Source organism: Mytilus californianus, unplaced genomic scaffold, assembly GCF_021869535.1.
Source record: "Mytilus californianus isolate M0D057914Y unplaced genomic scaffold, xbMytCali1.0.p SCAF_5, whole genome shotgun sequence".
Taxonomy (NCBI): Eukaryota; Metazoa; Mollusca; class Bivalvia; order Mytilida; family Mytilidae; genus Mytilus; species Mytilus californianus.
In genome coordinates this window covers 13,844,176-13,860,473 of record NW_026262701.1, presented here as the reverse complement: position 1 = coordinate 13,860,473, position 16,298 = coordinate 13,844,176, and the positions used below count along the sequence as shown (strand labels likewise).

Below are 16,298 nucleotides of genomic sequence, written 5' to 3'. Positions count from 1 at the left end.
TTGTGTTGGGAGTTAGACCGGCGCAGCAACTTCCGGTATTAAATTTCGAATTTTCCAACTCTTCCACAGCCACAGGGCTACTTTGCAGCTTATATTTCATGGTTAATTAAAATCGGGTTCTTACAGGATTAACAGCTATATAAAACAGGTGGTGTGCTAGTCAATACTATCATGAAAGCTGTGAAAGGGGACATGTTTAAAAAAAAATTGTGGGAAAAACTTGTTTTCAACTGGGAACAGTATATATATGTTCCTGCTTTAATCATCAAAAAACTATTTTTTTCAATATTATTTTGATAAGATATTCTTAAACTGAATGTTGAATTAACACCCTTCTAATTTTCAATTGAAACAAACTATATTTCACTTCCCTTTTCAAACATTTTTTTCCATGAAATTTACAGACTATCACTAGTACTGAGAAGAGGTGGACAGGGGGTACCCTTCTCCGGTATCGGGTCCATTCGTGCCCAATACACGTTCGCACATAGTCCAAATAATTATGACGTCTTGGAAGGCTATTTTAAATTTTTGCTTTGACGCCTTCCAGCGATGTAAGGCGTCAAAGAAAAAAATATAATAGCCTTTCAAGATGTCATAATTATTTGGACTAGTTCGCACCCCACACGTTCCCCTCTAGGTCCGTTCGCACCCTTTTTTTTTTATTCAAAAACCTGAAAATTTTTTAGATGCTTTGTAGAATTATAAGTTCATATCAAAATATTTTTATTTTCATAAATAAAAATTCGGGAATTTTTAAATGAAATATTTTAAATTGATTTGATGATTATTTATTAAATGTTAATTATGTATGATTACTGCTAATTGGTATTTATACACAGCCTAATTTGGTGTTATTGTTGAGTGTTTTTTAAATCATGATTGTTGTCATGGTTGTTTTGACTTAAATATTGTATTAATAGTTGATTTGGTCTCCATTTGTATATTCATGAAGTTTTTGCAATTGATCTTAAAGCAAGCAACTATGAATCAAAACATAAATCCACATGAAATGCAAGTCTATTCAGTCTTGTGTATGTAGAAGACATAGAAAAGACCATAGGAACCTTTAACAGGGCTCTAGTATATCTGATGCAGGTGAACAGAATGATGGACAGACAGGAGTAAAGTATGCCCCATCTTTAAAATAAATAAAAAACATATTGAAGACTCTATTGTATAAACCATTAAGTAATATAGTATAAATATATATGCTTAAGGTGGTACCCAACACCTTGACTAAAATTAATTTGGCTCGTTTAATTTTCATAAAATTTTGACATAATGTTTACTTTGACCCTTTGACAAAAATATAAAAATTTCAAAGAATTTGAACCAACCACTTTATCAGAAAAATTTCGTTGGTTATATAGCATTTTGACAAACACTAATTTTGATCATTGAGAAGCGTAATATTTCCTTAACAAAACAACGTGATTAAAACGTTTAGCTGATTTTTACAGAGTTATCTCCCTGTAGTGTTAGGTACCACCTTAATATGTTGCATAAACTTTTACATAACCTCTTGAATATAAAATATTTTCAGTATATTTTATGCATATATATAACATTACAGAATTCATGATGGCTGGTACAAAGTTAAAAGTTCATCACTATTACATAAGAAATTCAGAAGTACCATTTGAAGAAGATATGTTCAATGAGTTTAAAGGTCATAGAAATTTAGCAGTGGAAGAGTTACCTCCCTGGACACAGGAAACCACCAAGGAAAAGGCATCAAGAAGGGCTGTTTCTAGGTATATTTTTATGTATTACGTGTATTTAGTATAAACAGAACCCAAAGATATTGTTTGAAACATTTTTTTTAACATTTTGTAAATACCAATATTTGTTCATGATCATGATAATTTTGGAAATCTACCACTAAAGACCAATCTCAACGTGGAGGAAGACATATCTTCCGTTTGGATATTATACGTTTCTTAGTCTTTTCCAATGTCTTTATTTGACTGTAGTTTATTATTTTGTTGCAATTTAGAAAATATTTTCAAAATAATTTGTTCATGTGCACTATTAATATAGGTTGGACATGCAGTATATGTACGTCCAAACTACCGAACAAGTTGATTATCTAAATTATTTTTTAAATGAATTCATTTGAATGCAGATTTATAAAAGCATTGAAATACATGTATTAGGGATGAACAGGGAAGTAAAGATGAAATCAAATGTGAAAGCTATGCACAATTTGTTCTATAGTAAAATATATGTAAAAATATACCACAGAAAGAAGTCTTTAAATGATGCTTATATATATATATATCTGTATAATAACAAGATTTCAATTATGAAATTAAAAAACATAAAATCTTATACTCTTGACACATTTATTTTTAGTGGGTACCAATTTTTATACGACCGCAAAAAATTTAGCAGGTCGTATTGGTATCACGTCTTCGTCGTTGTCTGAAGACAGTTGGTTTCCAGACAATAACTTTAGTATAATTAAATAGAAATCTATGAAATTTAAACACAAGGTTTATAACCACAAAAGGAAGGTTGGGATTGCTTTTGGGGGTTATGGTCCTAACAGTTTAGGAATTAGAGGCCAAAAAGGGGCCCAAATAAGCATTTTTCTAGTTTCCAGACAATAACTTGTGGAACGGTGTATGGATCTCTCTGAAATTATACCACAAGTTTCCAAACCGCAAAGGGATGGTTAGGAGTTGCTTTGGGGGGTTATGGCTCAAACCGTTTAGGAATTAGGGGCAAAAAAGAGGGAAAAACAAGGGTTTCCTGGTTAATTGACAATAAGGACAACTTAAAAGCAGTGTAAGGGAGGTAATCCAGACACAACATTTTGATTACCTCCCTTACACTGCTTTTAAATTATGTATAATGAAATGTTGTATTGTCTTGAGATGATTAGCTGTCAATTTATTTTTAGAAGTTACTATTAAGGAAAATTAATTTTAGGCATGATTATGTATGTCATTTTCTTTTTTCAGACTTTTATGATGTATTTAAAGGGTAATTATGGTTGCAAACTCCATTGGAAATTTGAATTGAGATTATGACCATATCTTGAGGGAAAGAATTTTTTTGGGGAAAAAGGGGGGGGGGGGGGGTAAATTTTTTCTCAATTCAGATTTCAGAAAATTAAAGAAGAAAAATTCTTCAAATATTATTTTTTTTGCAAAAGAAAAGTTTTTTTTTTTTTTTTTTGGGGGGGGGGGGGGGTCAATATGCAACAACATATATAGTGTATTGCACAAATGCGAAAATAAAGGGGGGTTATTTCTTTTTTGTGGGGGGAGGGGGGTCAATTCACAACAGCAAAGTGTATTGCACAAAAGCAAAAAATTGAATATAAATTCAAATCATATAACCAATTCTAAGTTCTTTGACTACAGTTATTCTGTGTCAGAAACCTATTATGTGTCAAATATTCAATTACAATTCAAATTCAGACCTGTATCAAGCGTTAATATTGTGTCCATTTTTGCCCCAACTGTTCAGGGTTGGACCTCTTTGGTTGTATCCAGCTGCGCTCTGCGAAGCAATTTATTGTGGATTAATATAGAAATTTGGTATTTTGTTAAACATTTATATTTGTAATTCACATATACCCACAATATACACAAAAATTAGTACCCAATGAATAACAATTAACCCACAGTATGAGAAATTGTAGACAGAATTATATTACATTACAGCAGTCAGGAAAAATTAGAATTCTTCCCAGTTCTGAATGATACATGAACAAGACTGCAACAAGATAATTCATTCAAAATACACAAACACATGTTTGGAAAAACACCCAAGAATAAATTAATCAGCAGTTTAATTGGTGTAAAATTGTTAGGCTATACACCTAGACTGAAAAAAAGACATAACACAACCAAATCCCTCTATGGGTTGGAGATGATAAATATACAGCTGTTTGGTGTGTGGGCTGTGTAGGTTTGAATGTTAGAGAAAAATATGCTTGTATTAATGTAGCTAGTATTTTCATCTTTACAGGTAATGGTAAAGAAGATAGGATATATTAAACATGATGATAAAGTATAGTTTTGCATGTATAAGAAATTAAGAAATGATAGAGAAATGAGCAAATTTAAAGTAATTATACAGAGCTATTTCTAAAGCAGTTCTTCCAAAATTGATTTTAGGGTCATGTTCTTTCCATTATGTAAAACACTTCAATAAAATGTTGTATTTGTAGGGCATTGAATGCTATGCTAAACACAGGTAAAGGTGGAAAAGTTTACCTGGGAATTGTGGACAGTGGAATGGTAAGGGGTCTGCAGCTTACAACTTATCAGGTAAGTTTTACTATAGCTATAGAATTCTTAGTGGTTTGAAGCTCAAAAGTTTGCCTGGGTTCTGTGAAATGTGTTATTGTTACAATTATTTAGTTTAGCAGGATATTGTGGGCATTTTTAATTTTTAAGATCACAACAATTATGGTTGCTTTTTTTTCTTGTCTCAAAAATAGCAACAATAAATGCACAGAAAAAATTCTCAGTTGAAATCACATTTTAACATGATCATGGTAAAAAGGGGATTGCAAAAATAGGTAGCGAAAGAATTAACAATTTTTAACAGCTTACATATATATCAAGGCTATTTCTAAAAGGTTTGCATTGTTTTCTCCTTTGCCAAAAATTTTAAATTTGGAAACATTCTGTAATTTGAAAATAGAAAATATACTATTTTATTCTATATCTTGGAATTGGACAAGGGTATTGGCAAGCATTTTTCTTTTATAATTAACTTGGTACAGGTCTGAGATGACAATGCAATTAAGGCTTTGAATATTCAGTTATGAAACAAAATTTACCAGTATATGGGACAAAATTACCAGTCAATTTTCATTAAATGTTACCCTTCTCTGTCCCGTACCATTCCGTCCGTCCCCAAAATTTGTTTCCGTTCTAGATCTTTAGTTTGCCTCAACCAAATGTTATAAAACCTTACACACAATACTCATTACCACAAAACACAGATCAACTTCGAAATTGGGTGGCGTCACTTTTTCCATTCATGAGTTATGCCCTTTATAAACATAAAAATTGCGGAATTTTTCATTCCCTTTTCTAACTTAAGTTTGCCTCAACCAAATGTTATGAAACTATGTCAATAATTAGTACATTGACTCATGCATATTTACAAGCGGGGGCATCTGTGGCCCATTGACACATTCTCCATTTATGTTTCTTCCTTAAGTATTTGTACTATAAAAAAACTTTTAATTTTTGTTTATAGCAAATAGGATTTTTGATGGTTTTCAAAAAACATTTCTTGCAAGTATTAAATAATACTTTTATTTGACCCAATTTTTGATATGGGACCTCTTATAGCTTATTATACTAAACAGTATGGGATTTGCTTATTGGTGAAAGATGTAAATTGACCTGTAGTTGCTGACATGCACACCATTCAGTCACGGTCGACAATTGTTTCATTGCAATCATATCACATCTCCTTATTTTTATACATGTACTATATAAACGATTGATAATTTGTTAAAAGTAAACGATTGATAATTTGTTAAAAGTAAACGATTGATAATTTGTTAAAAGTAAACGATGAATAGTAAATTCTTAGGGAAAATGTAACTTTTGTGCCCGACTGAGTCGATGTATATCAAAATAAAATGTATAGATTACTGAAAATTTCTTTTATTATATATATATAAAAAAAACTTTTTATCAATGCTTTTGTCCAATGACTGGGGGATATAAGGTATGATTTATATGTCGGAAGTTTCATAATAATTTTGTTGAAACCCATCAATTATTTGCAAAACTGATTTTTTTTGTTCATATTAAATTTGAAATAAAGTATCAAGTCATTATATATATAATTAGCTTAAAGATACATATTTTATTGTGATTATCTGTACTAGTGCATCACATGATTTATTAATAAGTCAGTTTGCATTGCTTTATGCTCCTGGTAGTTCTTTTGACAGACACCTCTCATATATGGTGCTTTTTTAGAATAAAAATTTTCTGATATCGATACTTTCAGCAAGACCATGTAATTGGTAGTCTAGATGATTTGATGTCCAGGTATAAGCCTCCAGTAAAGAAACATCGTTATAGGTTAAAGTTTGTTCCTGTTGTGGACACAAAATGTTCTGAGGAGGAAATTATCAAGCAGTGTTCTTATGATGCAAGGTAATGTGTTACAAAAGGAGAAGGTAAGGTAGGATTTGGGAGTAAGTATAAAGTCCTTAACAGCAACATGTCACTATACGGCCATCCACACCATTTAGTCTCTGATGGATATTTGCCTCATTAGCAATCATACTACATCTCATTTTTATATCAAGTGTGATTTAAGTAAATGTTACATTCTTATAATGCACTTGATGCCTGTTATTTTCTGTAAAGTTGATATTTTTCTTGATTTATTATTAATTACCAACATCAGGTCATGTAAAAACTACTATTCGTTATTAAATTGTTTTTTTTTGGATGGGGATACAGTGATGTACCAAAATGAATTAATTCCATATTTCAAATCATTCTATATTTCAAGAGCTTTTCAATTTTAAAAGTTTTTTTTTGGCATTTTGAGCAGTGGGTTTAAACTTGAGATCTCTGTCATCTGTATTAATAGCTGAAGCATTTATCCATTGTACCACCTACTCTACAGCATGTACAAAGTGAAGAAGTTAAAAAAAAGTTTGATATTTAACTCTTTGGGGCATTTGTTGAATAATTTTATTGGTGGTTCATTTTTATCCCGGAAAAATCCATGAAAATTAGTAGCCCATGAATAATATTTTGTCTACTACTTATCATTTCTAAATCTCATACATTCATGACATTAGCTATAGTTAATCTGTTCTTGTTCTAGCTCTTAACTTTTTCTGACTTTGATATATGCCTTGCATACCTTATATCTATTTCTATCCTACCAGTTACCAGAATTATAATTGTAGTATTGAATAAAATGTTGATAGAGAAAAGAAAATATATGTATATTATCTATGTAAAATTTAAGAATAGAACTAATATGACTAATATGACTTGGTTACTGTGATTACAAATGAGAGAAATACATGTATCATTCCATAAATTTTCAGTGATTACTGTGACGAGACAGAGAGAATGAAGCCACATATATTCAGAAGTCATCGGTATTGTTGGTGTGATAAAGATGGTGTAGCTCAGTTTAATTGTGTAAGTGTTCATAAGAAATAAATTATATAGATGGAAATGTGAAAGACACCAATAATTTATCAGTGTAATCTTATTCAGTACAACTTATTACAAAGTTAGAAAAAAAGCAAAAAAAGACAAACCAAAAAAAGTTGAATGACATATACTCAGAGAGGTTAGAAATAACAGTAATAGACTAAAAATATTTGAATGATATATATTAACTCTTCATGTTCATGTTCACCTGATAGCAGTAAAATGGTGAGTAAAACTATATAAGGTAGGTTTATTGATTGATAGACAACTAACGTCCAGAAGTAAATACTTACAACTTACTAAAGAGCTGTGTGTAAATATTGCATGAGTATTCAGGATAGTAACAAGTTAATGGTTGGTAATCTATTGATATGTTGAGACTGATTATAAGAAGTATGTCCAGTGCACGATGTTTTGTCGATATTGTCAACATCGCAATGTCTACTTTATCATGTCATTATTGTGTTTACATTGTATCCTATCTATATATATATATATGTTCTGTTAACATCGTTCACATCGTATACATCGTGATGTGGACAATATCGTTTCAACATCGTGTTTATGTTGTATATATAGAGTGTATACTTTTCTGTTTACATCGTTCACATCGTATACATCGCAATGTTAACAATATCGTGACAACATCGTGTTTATATTGTATATCGAGTCTATACTTTTGTGTTTTCATCGTTCTCATCGTATACATTGTGATGTTGACAATATCGTGTTTACATCGTTCACATCGTCAACATCGTATTTATAGTGTGTACCAAGTCTATACTTTTGTGTTTACATCGTTCACATCGTATACATCGTGATGTTGACAATATTGTGTCAATGTCGTGTTTATGTTGTATATAGAGTCTATACCTTTCTGTTTACATTGTTCACATCGTATACATCGTGAAGTTGACAATATCGTGTTTACATCGTTCACATCGTTAACATCGTATTAATGTTGTGTAACAAGTCTATACCTTTGTGTTTACATCATTCACATCGTATACATCGCAATGTTAACAATATCGTACCAACATCATGTTTATGTTGTATATAGAGTATATACCTTTCTGTTTACATCGTTCACACCGTATACATCGCAATGTTAACAATATCACACCAACTTCATGTTTATGTTGTATATAGAGTCTATACCTTTCTATTTACATCGTTCACACCGTATACATCGCAATGTTAACAATATCGTGTCAACATCGTGTTTATAATGTATATAGAGTCTATACCTTTGTGTTTACAATGTTCACATCGTATACATTGCAATGTTAACAATATCGTGTCAATGTCGTGTTTATATTGTATACTAAGTCTATACCTTTGTGTTTACATCGTTCACATCGTATACATCGTGATGTTGACAATATCGTGTCAACATCGTGTTTATGTTGTACATGAAATCTATAACTTTCTGTTTACATCGTTCACAACATATAAACCCTAAGCCGGGAATGTCACATTATATACCCTGTCTGAAACTCGAGTTACACATATATTACTGATTATCCTTGCCTATTTTTTTTATCAATATCAGGTATTTGTTTAACATTCACCACACAGTATATATATTCAGTACATGTTTAATATTTCTTAATATTTTGTGTAATTCTTTTAAATACAAGTTTTCCATCATCTCAATTTTTTTTTTCTTCATTGATATTTTTTAATGATGTTTTTAGATTTCTTGAAATTTTGTATTTTCTATGTATTTTTTTTTTAACAACAACAAATACTGAAAAAGAACAACTTGATATTTTCCGCATATGTAAATGATTCTATAATTTGCTGTGAAATAATTCTATCATATATGCAATAAGGAGTAGGTCCGGTAAGGGCCGATTTTGGCCTCAAATTTCAGGTTCATATAACGAAGGATTTTGGACACTTTTTGAACACTAAAGTGTCTATTTCAGTTGATTCTATTAGTTTATGTGAAAGATTTTAACTGATTTAGTCATTAAAAACGCTCCGATTCAAGCTTAAATATAAAAAATATATCAAATATGCCAAAAATGTCACTTTTCAGATGGTTTTTGTCAAAAATGAAAGTGGCCGCATCCGTGTTCATCCTCAACCTTTATATATGTTATTATTATCATCAAATACAACTTACATTTCAATATTAAGAATGAACACAAATGCAGCCACAAAAAAAATTTATTGACGGATACACGCCATTATTTTCCCTCTGAGAGCCTCTTACATTCTTTAAATGTTCTGCATAGCTTAAGGATGTTCGCTACTCTGTTTCAAAATAACAAGCTTTTTAAAAGACTGTTATAAATAAATAGTATATGAATAACGGAACTAAAAAAACACATAAAAATGAGGGGTCCTTGTCCTTGTTTTCGAGATATAAGCCATTGAATATGCAATCGTTTTATTACATTTCAAACATTATAAATAATGTTGACACCATACCGTGCACACTACAATGCAAACGATGTAAACAGGATATTGATAATACATTGTATACATCGCGATGTTAACGATGTCAACGATGTAAACAGTATATAAGAGTTGTTACAATGTAAACAATGTTGACAATATATCTTGTTAACATTGTTAATAACGCAATGTAAACGATGTAAACATTACATCGTTACAACATCGTACACATTGCGATGTATACGATGTAAACAGTATAAACAGCTGTTACAATGTAAACGATGTTGACACAACATAGTGTTAACACGGTTGATATCGCAATGTAAACGATGTAAACACGATAATCTTTACAACATTGTATACATCGCGATGTTAACGATGTCAACTATGTAAACAATATATAAGAGTTCATACAATGTAAATGATGTTGACACGATATCGCGTTAACATTATAAATATCATGATGTCAACAATGTTGTTTTAACATTGTACACTGGACATGGATGGATTATAAATGTGCTGTTTTGTGGTTTATATTTGATCTTCTCCCAAATGTGTGTCTTTAGAGGGGAAGAGGCAAATAGAAATTCTGAAGTTTTTTGTTTGAGTCATCTAGGGATCAAACCTAGAACATCTTTTGATTGAGACAAGCTCATAAGAAAATGTTGACCTACTACCTATACAACTTCACTATTGAGTCTATAAATAATCATTTAACATGCTTTTTAAAATGAATGTAAAAAAGTGATTAATTCATTACGCAGGGTGTAATGACACAAGATTATGTAATTGAGATAGACATCTTACCATGGAACAGTAAAGATCCACGGAATCAAGACAGTGGATGTGGATCACTGATAAATCTCCATCCACTGCATGAAGATGAGGAAGGTTCAGTCTACTTCAGAAGACAGGCAAGCTTAGTTAAGGTAAGACTGGGCTCATGTAACTGGGCCACTAGGGCAAGGCTTAATAAAGGTAAGACAGGGCTCACATTACTTGGCCATTGGTAAAACTTAGTGTAGATAAAGAATTGGTAATATATGCTATTCCTTTGATTTCCTGGTATGCCACAATGACTAGAATCTATATCAACAACAGTTTTCAAAAACAAATAAATGTAATTGAAGGTTTCCTACAAAAGTTTGTTCTGCTGGTAGATCTGACAAAGGTGCATCCAAACATTCCCCATATGAGAGTACCCATGCTAATTTTCACTCAATAATGATTTGTATTGCTACTTTTAACATTATACTCCAATACTTAGGATAAAATGAAATAAACTTCTAAAGTTACAAATTCCAATAAAAAATAATGTTTGTTAACTATATAAATTGCCATATATCTAAGATTTCTTTAAATGTGAAATAAATAAAAAGATACATGGTATGATTTTTAGTAACGAATTTAAGGGCTCCAGTGAACTTTAAAAAGTTATCATCTGAAAGTATTGGTTTTGAATTGACAGATAAAGATATAAATATACGCTTTGATGACGTGAACATATAATGGCTACTTTTTTTTGTGTCCATCAAAAACAAAAGCTATGTGAGGAAAAATTACCTTTAAACTGATACATGTACTTTGAAGAAGAATCTCATACCTTGTCAATATTACTACCTACCATGAAATGCATGTTTAGTAGATTTTCTCTGCATTTGCATTAACTGTTCTTGGGACATATCCCTTGAATTATCTCAAATATTTTTTTTTTTAAAGTAGCCAGATGATAACGCGTTACTTTTTTACAGTATTACTAACAATGAAATGCAGGTCATTTAATGTGACTTTCACTTTGCTGAGTTATACCCCTTGATATGTCTCAAAATGGTATAAATTATTAGTGTATGATAACTTGTTTGCTTTGCACTAGAGTTTTGATACTTTACAACATTACAATGTATCATAGAATGCAGGTTATATAAAAAGGAGATGTGGTATGATTGCCAATGAGAAAACTATCCACCAAAGTCCAAATGAAGTGGATGTAAGCAATCATAGGCAACTGTATGGCCTTCAACAATGAGAAAAAACCCATACCGTATGGTCGGCTATAAAAGGTCCCGACATGAAAAATATGAAACAAATATGTTTGATTTTCAATGTTATTGTGGATAATGATTTGAGTTTATACAGCCCTGGAATTTTTTCTCAAGTTGCTAGAAAAACATTTTCATTATGACAATGTAAGTACTTAACCTTGAAATTATTGTTCTTTTGAGTACGTATTTTCATGTTCCTGCCCTAATGAAATATAAATCTTCATTAAATACTCTTAACATGTCAAGAACTTAAGAAGAAATTTCTTTTCAGAAACCAGAAAGGTAAGTTACACGAATATAAATACTACCACAGTATGCATAAGTTTCATTTATGTGTTAATTTATGAGCTTGTGATCATTCACCAAATAGTTTGTGACTTATTATTTTTACTTTCATTTTATTATAGTACTCTATGTCAGAAATATGTGAGTTAACCAGACAGGAAGCCAGGGAATCCTTGGAGGAAGAAGTTAACAGGTAATTTCATAATTTATATTATATCCCAACTCTAGAAGATGGGCGATATTGCATTCACCTTTGCTGTCCTTCCATCTGTCCATTGGTCCACTCTTCCAAAAAACATTTCTGTCACACTTTTCCCAGCTTCAACTGAACAGAACAACTTTCTTATTAGTTTATCAGCTTGACAGTGATGAGTTGTAATATGTTTTCTGATCTCTCAAATACTTTCTTCCTGTTAAATGATACTTTGAATTTTTCAAATTGTCGAAATAATAAAACAATCCTCATCACACTTTTCTTCAGTACTCCTCAACAGAATGATTTCATATTTGGTCAGGAGTAAGGAAGTGATCGGTTTTTATTGGAAAGCACTTTTTGAATTTGTCAGACACCTTCTTACTGTAACTGATTCTTTGAAACTTTCAATATGTTGAATGGGCTAAAAGAAATTGTATCACATTTTTCCAGTACTTTGGAACGAAATGATTTCACATTTGGTCAACAGTTTGACAGTGATGAGTTGGAATGGGCGAACACTGAGTTGCCAGAAATCTACCTCCTTGTTTGCCAATACTTGGAAATATGAGTGGGGTATTCCTAGCACCACGACAAATGCATTCTTCTTTACTCTCAATGTATATTCATTTTTGCTTATATTTTTCAATTACAAACAGTTCACGAGATATTTAATCAAGATGTCATAGGTCAGGCATACTGTGGATTCATTTTTTCCTTTGTTACCAATTTTTGTGGATTGAAAAAAAAAAAAGAAATTCGTGGATATTTGATTTCGTGGTTGCGCAGAAGACTGCATACAAGCCTATAGCAAATTTGTACTTTATTGAACATTTAAGTTCCTGGTTCACATTTACCAACGAAATCCACGAAAATTGGTATCCCATACATTATGATGATTCCATGTTACAATCCTTCTGCTGTATTTACCATGTGCCAAAAGGGCATATCAGTATCATCTAGATCATGCAATGGTATACACATGTTTTTTTTTAATGTGTGAGGGATGATTTAATGAAATGTTTTCATATATTAATTGATTGTAGGCTGAAAAGAGAAATAATCACAAAAGAGGAGCTATGTTAGGAGACCTATCCTGTCAAATACTAGTAATAGACATTGCTAGGAGGCATATGTTTGTCCTACCATTCTGATGATAGACATTGCTACCATAGATGGTGAGAATTCAGGTAGTGTCATACCTAAAAGAATTAAAAAGTTCTCCAACCAGCAACATGAAGGACATGTACATTGAGGAATGAATTTAGGACATTACAAATTGTTGATTGAGACTGTTTAACATTAGACAGAAAAAGCTTGAAGATAAAACACTAGCTTCATTAATTGAGGGAAGTTTGTTTGCAGAAATTTTATTTCGTAGCAAATAGTATTTGTAACTTGTTATCTTATGTTTGATATATGAATGTTTATTTTTGAAAAATGAATTACGGTATGTTATATAATGAAATGATGTATTTTATACTGTTATATATATGAAAGAACATTTGATGAACAATAAAACAGATGTATTTCATGGGACTAGTTGAATGAATTAGGCATTTGAAGACTTACATATGCAACTAGAAACTATACTGCACTATGTATCCCCATAAGCCAGATATTACTATACACTGGCACCCGTCCTAACAAAAAATTACATATAGCCAGGATCCACTAGCAATTTACAGTACATAATAACAGAATACAGTACAGATAACTTGATGGATGTCATTTAATCCTGCTATTGATATGAACAATTGATTGAAAAAGAGATGTAGCTCTATGTCAATGAGATTGCTCTGGTGCTCTGGAATGGTTAGTTCCTGCTTCAATAGGCCCACCCATAATGTTGCTTATTATTTGTAAAAACATCATAATTTATGAAGGGGAGAGGACAGTCCAGGAACAAGTCGTTGAGGAGCTAGTATCATGGTTGGTTCCCATAGAAATGCTCATTATAAGAATAAGGAGATGTGGTATGATTGACAATGAGACAACTTTCCACCAGAGTTTAAATGAATTGGATATAAGCAATTATAGGCAATTATAGCCTTCAACAATGAGAAAAACCCATACCATATAATCTATAAAAGGCCTCAATATAAAAAATAAACAATTCAAACGAGAAAACTAACTACTGTCTATTTAAAAACACATCCACAAATCATGACAAACAATTTATAAATATAACCTCAGGCATTTTGTTGAAAAAAAGTTAAATCACAAAAATACTGAACTCCGAGGAAAATTCAAAACGGAAAGTCCCTAATCAAATGGCTAAATCAAAAGCACAAACACATCAAACGAATGGACAACAACTGTCATATTCCTGACTTGGTACAGGCATTTTCTTATGTAGAAAATGGTGGATTGAACCTGGTTTTATAGCGCTCACTTGTATGACAGTTGCATCAAATTCCACTACACTGTGGTTTTAAGCTGGAATTAGCAGGATATCACTGGGTAAGCAAATTATAGTCAAATATCTGAAGTTATGCCAAAAAAAAGCTTGCTCAGAAAGTATTTACTTTTTTAACCATTGTGCTCTAGATCCACAGAAAAAAATTATATAACTTATTAAGATTTGCAGGTTCAGGGTTCTGCGGTTGTATCAAGCTGTACCCCGCGGAGCATCTTATTCAAGATGATTACAAAAACAAAAATATTGTCAAAAATTATTATTTGAGATTGTAACTCCTATAAGATGTTGAACTTCAAATTAAGTTGTGTTCACCTATACTAGTATATATCTCTTATATTGCTGATCATTTTGGTACACTGTAACAGTTTCTCTCTATCATAGTTCTCAAGATAATAGCCAAAAAACATGGAAAATATTTAAAGATTGTTAACTAAGGGCAATCTCTTTATCTAGTCTACTACAAGCTAATTGACAAAGAAAAAAAAACCCAATTTTGGTCACATTGACATTTCTTTACCTACTAGAAGTGGATTGACAATTTCAGTCATGTTAACTTATTTGTAGATCTGATTTTGGTAATCATTTTTGCTGTTTACCATGTTTACAGTTTCTATCATTATAACCTTTAATGGGTTATTATCCTAATCACACTTTGCATGTTAATTTTCATTATAATCTTTTTCTTTAAGTATTTTAATCCTAATGTACAAGTTAATCCTTACTGCCCACCTTTATATACATTTTACACAGATGCAATTTTCATCACCACCCAGGAATTGTAATACATTTTTTATGACTAGCTCTATACCACTCACTGTGTAACAGAAATTTTACCTCACTGTTACATTGAAGTTACATAGCCAAGATATTCCAAGTTTCAGTAAATATTGGCACTCTACCCACAGACTGGTTCCCTTATTCATAAAAAATGGAGATATCCATGTAGGTGAAAACAGCAGACTGGTATCCCTTGTGTATTGTGCAAAATATCGGTGCACATGATTTGCAAGCACATGCTAAAAGATCTGAGAATATATAAAATATTCACAAAGCTTAGCCACTGCTTCCATTCCTGATACTGCTTACAATTCAGCTACTGGTTACTACGGAATAAATTAAGATCTCACTAACCAACATCATAAAAAAAAACACACACATCAAAACTGATATGGCAATATTGGATTTTGGATAATTTTTCTAAATGGTTTCGACAGAGTACTGCCTGACCAATGATATTTTCATGCCATGTAAATGATCTTCTTGACTGCATCAAAGCACGGTTATTTGCAGATGTTTGTCAACTGTATCGACAAATAATGTCCACAAAAGACGGACACCATTATACATGAAGACTTAGATAAACTAGAAATCTGGGCAAACAATATTGCATGAAATTCAATGCTATTTAATGGGCATAAATAGAAGTCGAGCAATTTCAACTAATTAGAAATCATATTTTAGAACAAGTAAAAACAAACCCGTATTTGCGACTAAACATCTCGGAGCAGCCACATTAACAAAAAAAGTAAAAGTAAATTTTATGTTTCATTAGAAAACACTTGGGCAAATGCCATCAAAAATACAAAACCAGACTTCCATGTCCATGATTAGACCAGTTTTGTAATACGGAACTAAACTATGGGATCCGTACACACTCAAAGACATATTGAGAAAATAATGAGGCATTCAAAAGCGTGCTGCATATTTAACAAATATGATAACTAATCTCGAGATCAGGATGCATCCGTGACGATCATCCTCTCGGAAGTGAAATTAAA

The 16,298-nt window shown here is 31.5% G+C and overlaps 1 protein-coding gene across 3 annotated transcripts; it reads left to right on the top strand.

Annotated features, from left to right (window-relative positions):
- Nucleotides 1–5: 5 nt before the first annotated feature.
- Nucleotides 6–13,632, top strand: LOC127703297 (uncharacterized). Of its 3 annotated transcripts, none has more exons than XM_052207821.1 (8): nt 6–35; nt 1,577–1,757; nt 4,187–4,286; nt 5,998–6,146; nt 7,061–7,157; nt 10,343–10,507; nt 12,028–12,098; nt 13,145–13,632. In XM_052207821.1, exons 2-8 carry the CDS (start codon nt 1,582–1,584, stop codon nt 13,182–13,184), a joined length of 798 nt encoding a protein of 265 aa, XP_052063781.1. In that variant the 5' UTR covers nt 6–35; nt 1,577–1,581; the 3' UTR covers nt 13,185–13,632. The 3 variants fall into 3 exon arrangements, with proteins under 3 accessions (XP_052063781.1, XP_052063780.1, XP_052063778.1); XM_052207820.1 differs by having other exon boundaries at nt 24–116; XM_052207818.1 differs by having other exon boundaries at nt 24–148.
- Nucleotides 13,633–16,298: the final 2,666 nt, after the last annotated feature.

Bases quoted from the DNA above. Each gene is read 5' to 3' on its own strand.
- LOC127703297 (XM_052207821.1), top strand. From the start codon at position 1,582: ATGATGGCTGGTACAAAGTTAAAAGTTCATCACTATTACATAAGAAAT. The intron at 4,287-5,997 runs GTAAGTTTTACT...CGATACTTTCAG, and splicing joins TGCAGCTTACAACTTATCAG to CAAGACCATGTAATTGGTAG. The intron at 6,147-7,060 runs GTAATGTGTTAC...ATAAATTTTCAG, and splicing joins CAGTGTTCTTATGATGCAAG to TGATTACTGTGACGAGACAG.